This window comes from Brienomyrus brachyistius, chromosome 11 (genome assembly GCF_023856365.1).
Source record: "Brienomyrus brachyistius isolate T26 chromosome 11, BBRACH_0.4, whole genome shotgun sequence".
Lineage (NCBI taxonomy): Eukaryota > Metazoa > Chordata > Actinopteri > Osteoglossiformes > Mormyridae > Brienomyrus > Brienomyrus brachyistius.
The window spans coordinates 4440359-4446951 of NC_064543.1; the positions used below are offsets into that span (position 1 = coordinate 4440359).

General features: G+C 49.2%; 1 protein-coding gene across 1 annotated transcript in view; it reads left to right on the forward strand.

The window, feature by feature from the left end:
• The first annotated feature begins 226 nt into the window (after positions 1-226).
• The window catches only part of LOC125751980 (RNA polymerase II elongation factor ELL2), a 27291-nt gene continuing 20924 nt past the window's right edge, over positions 227-6593 (forward strand). The window contains exons 1-2 of the mRNA XM_049031472.1: positions 227-371; positions 2333-2380. Coding sequence (XP_048887429.1) covers positions 234-371; positions 2333-2380 — 186 coding nt within the window. The 5' untranslated portion in view covers positions 227-233. The remainder of the gene's footprint in view (positions 372-2332; positions 2381-6593) is intronic.

Genomic DNA, 6593 nt, shown 5'->3' on the forward strand with positions numbered 1-6593 from the left:
TAATTATTGGCCATAAGGGAAAATGAAGAGCAATCAGACAGAGACAGGGGGCAGCTTCTCCGCCTCCGGGTCGTTGGGACGTTTTCTAGTGACTGGGGGCATCTGGAAAGGGGGGAGGCAGCTGATGTGCGACGCGCGTCGAGAAGCGCCGGAGCCCGGCGCCTGGGCTCCAGACCCCGCCCCCGCCCCCGCCGCCTTAATGACAATGTCCCCAGACCGCCTCACTTCCAGACATGGCAGCATTGAGGCAGGAGCATCGCTATGGGCTCTCCTGCGGAAAAAATCACAAAAACGCCCCGACCGGGACGCTTTACCACGTCAAGCTGACGGACACTGCCATCCGGGCGCTCGAAGCCTACCAGAACCGGAAGGTGAGCTGTACTTAGCGGGCGCTTCGCTTACTTTGCCTCGAAATCCCCGGGGCTCCGCTGGCAGCTGCGGCAGCGGCGGATCGCAGCAGAGCAGCGATAGTGTGATTTAAAAAGTTTTCTAGTCATCGACAAAATGCCAAGATTCATGTCAGCCGTGTTACCTGCCCAGATCCGTGTGCGGAAGCGCGTTATGCTTAGACCGTGGGAACCGAAAAAAAACCCCTTTGGATCCCATAAACATGCAGTCTGATTTACATATATACTGTTCAGAATGATTATATCTGGAGTATTCTGATTTCATTTTAAGCAAACATTATACACAAACAGGCAAACACACATGCACGTACTGCATGTGTATCGTATATATTCTACACTAGCAGAGTCATATATATAAATCATACATATAAATACGTAATTATAATAATCATGAGGATTAGGTTCCAGATTCGAAACAATGTTGGATATTACAGGATCAGGGCAGGGGACAACTTTTATTCCGTTTACAAACGCGGCTTTTACCTTTAAATCATCTAAGTAACTTTTGTATTATCCTCAGCATTTAGAAGAATCACCGTACAGTGTGAGTGGCTCTCCAGACGACTTCGGTTTAATGACATTAAAATGCAATAAGAAACCTCAATCAATCTAACAGACGTGTTTTTTTCCCGGAGATTGTCGGCAAAATAAAATAAAAAAAAAATCAGATTTACCAGCACTTCTGCGATGAGTAATTTAACCTTTTATGTTGTTTATACCGGCTGCCCGTAAAGTCGGCGCCGTGAAAACATCCGCACTTGCTGGTCCCCTGCCTCCGAGGATGCTCCACGTATGAGGTGTGAGTGAGGACCCGGCTCGGAAACGACAGTTACGGGGCATCTATTAGTCAGCTTGTCCTCCGCTTCGCAAATGAAGCTATACATCCTCTTATACGCCTCTCAAATGTTTAATAAACGCGGATCGGATACATATTTAAGCTTCTGACACATGCATATACAGTCAAAGCAGTGCGTGTATCCTGGGGTCATCGCAGTGATCAGGGACCCGCTTCAAAAGCGAATTAATTCCCACCCCCCAGACGGAGACCGTTTTTACTTAAATTCCCTAACAGCGCGATCAGCCGCACTGTCGGAGCTCTAGACGCCAGGTGGAGCGGCTGATCGTTGAATGCCCCCAGCCCCCTGCCCCAGCCCCCTGCCCCCGGCCCCTGGTGCTCCAGGCGCCCCCGCCGCTCCCCTGCCCGGTGGCTGCTGTCGGTGTGGCTTTTTGTTGCTCTGCTCTTTCGCCATTGTTCTGCTTTTTATAAGCTGTGTATCATTTCTCTTACCCCGTTAAACTCAGAATAAAACCTTTAACTCACTGCCGCTATGCTTTTTAATGCATGCAACTGTCTGGCGCCCATTAGATGTCTCTATGAATCCGGAGGTGCTGAAGGATAACTGCAGTGCCAGATACTGTATTGTTCATTATTGATTTTTTTTTGTTTGTGTATGATTTTTATTACTGCGAACCAACAGCCTACTTACCCGGAGCTGTCAGTTAGTCCAAGAAAACCGTTAATATAGATCTGTCTAGTTGTGGACTTTATGTTAATCCATAAAAATAACAGTAATACATTCGTTATTATTTTTTAGGCTATTTCAGACTTTTTTTCTTGAGAGCTACACACGTGTAAATTTCCGATTTATCTATGTCGATGGACTCCGTAAACAGCTGCGTCGCCCTTGGCTCTGACCTGTCAATTCATATTGCTGTAGCAAACGTAACTTTCACAATTCCCAGAAAATACCACAGATGAGTCACCGGTACAGCTGGTAATCTGCTTGTCAGTGTGCCACAAACGACACCTTTACCAAATAAGCATTGTTCAAAGGCTTTGGGCTTTCCGTTTGTTTAGATTGGGGAGTCTGCGTCAGCACTGTTCATTTTCAGGTGGTAACTAACTTCTTCTCATCGCTTTTCAGGGCTCCTTCTCCAATCAGCCAGCTATTTGTTTTAAGGAGAACCAAGGGGTAAGAGAGATTTTCCACCTTCCAGACATCATGTTTTTATGTTCTTTACTTGTAGTTCCTCTATACTTTTCTGTCCTCCTTTCTCTCCAGAATGAATTTTTTTAAATGTTTCCTGTTAAGATAAGCTCTTGATCCTCAAAGTACCCTTTTAGCAGACCAGCATCCATCTTAGCCTGAGCTGGCACCTCAGAGGCCGGTAACAGACGGGCCTCCTTTGCAGAGGGAGGCTACCTGCTTTTCCCCCCTGTTTCGAGAGATCGGAAGCAGCTCCAGAAACAGCAGAGGTGGCAGTGAGTCACCCTGGCGCACAAACAGCAGCCTGAGCACTGCCTCAGGCCCCGGGACCTTAGAATGGACACTGTATTCGCTCAACCTTCCAGTTGGGTCACTGGGTCAGGCTGGCAACTGGGAAGCTTTTGTTTGATCAGGGAGTAATGGAAGGAGAGGGCTTGGGTTGGGGGCTGGGATGTGAGGGGTTTTGAGCTCCCTGTACCCCCTTATTTATGAGGAAGCAAACCTCCTCCATCTATGTTTTATGTTTTATCTGGACAAACCAGAGTGTCATTTATTGGTTATGACATTGTTCGTTTGTTAATTATCCCCGTCCATTAATAAAAATTAATAAAGGATTTAGGTAGAGATTTATATAATGGTTAACAGCACATGCATATGTGGTTTTATGATATGTGATGTGTGTTGATTGAATAGTTTCATTGTTAGTCATAAAATATTGAAAGTGATTGAGGTGAAGGGGAGCGACTAACCCCCCCCCCCCACCCGGCCTCCTCTCCGCTTGACAGGGATCAGACTAAGTTGTTGTCTTGGGGGAGGGTGATGGATGTGTCAGACTGGCTGGGCCTCATTGTGTCCCCAGTAAGGTGACGGCATACTGGAATTCGGCCCTGTGACCCAGAGGCAGCCTCTCCAGTAGGTCCAGCGACTGTGTTCATTTTAACCATATTTTAACGAGACTCGCTCTTTAGGGGGACGGAGAGAATTGGGTAGGAACTTGAGAGCGAGAGCAGCAGAAATGCGGCGGTGAGCGGAGGGGGTGGACTTGTTCTGTGCTTCACGGCGGTCTGAACATCTCAGCTGTGGGTCAGAGCGGACTGCCCACTGAGGCCCCTGTGCTATGCTGACCTCCACTGAGAATATAATGAGACTTGGGGGGGGGGGGGGGGGTTCCCATATACTCTTTCCTGGCTGCTCACCAGGATTTTATGGGGAGGTGGAGGGCGGAGGGGTTTAATTTCTGAAGCCGGTTCCTGCTGTGGGCTGTCAGCTGCTGTTTTCTTCTGCTCCACTGATGGGCCGCTTTGAAAAGCCCTCCGGTGGGGCAGCACCATGAATGGGGGCTCTGGTAGGGCTGAGGGCGGAGCCTAACTTTGGCTTAAACGCAGCAGCCCTCAGGGGGAAAGGCGGAAGTACCTGAATGTGGCGAAAAGATAACGGAGGCATTCGGTAAGCGAGGCGTGATGCAGCAAATGTCTATAGTAGGGTTTTGCCTAGAAGAATAATGAGTTTAATGACTGAGATTAGCGGAACTCTCGGAAAGCCGGGGAGCGAAGATCGGCCTGGTTTTGCGTTTCCGTGTTTGTGATGTCACCTAGCCGGGAATTTCACACCCAGGCCACGTTTAGCGTCTGTCGCTGACCTCCCAGCTGTGGATTTTGTCCTGCTTTGCAGGTCACAGTTACTTGTTGCCGACCTGTTTTGTTTGGTGATTAGAGATGGAGATACTGTTGTATTACCATGAATGTCAGTCATTAAATCAGCAATCTGCCTCAATGCAGGAGTAGTTTGCTTTTAAAAAAATGATATAATCGTTATCAGTTATTAATATAATTATTATTGAGTATGGTATGGTTCCCCCCTGTCGCCGTGGGGTTTCCTCCGGTTTTCCCCCACAGTCCAAAAACATGCTGAGGCTACTTGCTAAATTCCCCGTAGGAGTGCATGTGACAGTGAATGGTGTGTGAGTGTGCCCTGCGATGGGCTGGCCCCCCATCCTGGGTTGTTCCCTGCCTTGTGCCCATTGCTTCCGGGATAGGCTCCGGACCCCCCCGCGACCCAGTAGGATAAGCGGTTTGGAAAATGGATGGATGGATGGTTGTATGGTGTTATGACAGATTTTTATGGATGACTTCTGTCTTCTGGTATCATTCATCAACAATAAAGGGACACGAATCATCCTGCAGACTGATACCTGCTCCTTCGCAGAGCAAAGAAAGACCTAGAAAATATACTCAAAAATACTGATATATCTCTGTAAGCAAAGAACAAAAAAACAAGAATATGGGATTTCCTGTGACACTGTGGACACCTTAGAACCCGCAAGCGGATTCCTGGTCAGATCCACCCTGAATTTGCTTGTGAAGCGTAAATAGCTTGGAGCTGCTCTCTTTTTGACGTATCGCGAGCAGATCCAGCACATTGGGAGCAGAACTTGATGCTCGGGAAAGCTGAAGGTTACAGAGGAAGACGACAAACAGCAAGAAGATGAATGGACTCCATTTCACGAGAATGATGGATGGCGTCAATATTCATACCGTACCTTCGGGAAGCCTGAACACCTGGACTGATAGTTCTGGAGGAATGCCATCTTCACGGTTGCCAGGAGGCAGTGGAAGTAATGATAATAATGATTATTGACAAAGAATCAATCTAGCAGCATCGTACATGGAAGCCTCTGCCCTCTGCCTCTTGTCGGGCGGGGGGGGGGGGGGGTCTCCATCTGCCGCGGAATTCGGCCATTTCTGGGACTGGAACTGAAAACCTTCTGGGCTTCAGAGACACTGAGAGGTGGCTGTTCTGGAGAATCTCCCACATATATCCTGTTTGTGCTTCGCGGCAGGGGTGTAGCTCGAATTTCTGGGCCTCCTGGCAAATTGTCACCCTGGGGTCCCTCTTGGTAGATTTTATCCACTTGGAGGGACTTTGTGCTGCCCGAAACCCCGTCAGACTTTGGGGGCTCCAATAAAAAATGCTGGGCCCCCTGACTCCATCAGGGTATCCATGCCCCTCCGACACCCCTCCTCTCTGGTTTTGAGCAGGAGTTTAGCAGGATGCTTCTCGTGGACCTCTCCCACCCCCCAGCACATATAGACCCAGTGAAACACCCCCAAAAAGCCTAACACATGTGTGAAATCAGTAATGACTCAAGGCAGAAATGTGGGAGTGCGAACAATGGGAGCATGTGGTGTTCATAGCTGGGGGGGAGATCTTAAAGGAAAATGAAAAAGAAATTAAAGTGAAATGAAAATACTCGCAGGCATAGGTGAGCAGCACGTGTCCGACTCATGACTGACACAGAACACGGCCTGTAGACCCCCTCGGCCTGAGCGTCATGCAGCCTGCCGGCACGTGTGGAGGGAGGGCGGGGGCTGCATGGGGCGAGGGTGGGGGGTGCTGGCCGTGTTCCTCCAATCCCAGCAGCCCCATGCCCGCCCGTGGAGTGATTCTGCACGTGTGCTGCCTGGTTCGAGAGTGTCCCTCATTACAATGACAATGACGACTGAGGGGACGCGGAGCACAAAGGGGCCGTCCGCCCCCCCGTCTGCCCCCCCGTCCATCCCGCCATGCCCCGCTGTCCTCAGATAGACCATCCCCGCTGGAGCAAGTGTGACTAATTCAAAGTTTACCAGGTTCCCTACTGGAGACGTTAGCGAGTCTGGGCTCAAAAATAGGCATAAATCAGAAATCACAAACGGGATCAGTGGGGCACTAACCGAAATATCTGAGTGGCAAAGACTGTCTCCTGCTAGTTTGATGATTCCTACCAAAGTGCCGCTGAATGTTTGTTGCGGGTGTCGCCGCGCGAGAGAGTTTCTCCAAGCCGCGACGGCTGAACCGCGGCGGGATTAAACTCTTCTGGCAGTATTAATGGAGGGCAGCTTTTCAAAAAGCTCGCAAACGAGACGTAGTCCGTGGGGATCATCAGAGATGAGTGAACGTTTAAAATAAGCCCTTGTGCCGTGGTCTGCCTGAGCGTAGAGCCCCTGTCTGCGTGTGTTAAGAGGTTTTAAATCGTTAAACACACCCCACCGTGCCCAGGTGTGTCTCCGCTTAATTCCCTCCTGTAAACATTCATTACAGTACAGTTATGGAAGCTGGTCCATTGTCTCCTTGTCATCTGCGTCTTTCTTCCTCCTGACGCGTCTATTAATAAAGATTAATAAAGGATTTAGGTGGATGTCAGTATAGAGATTTATAT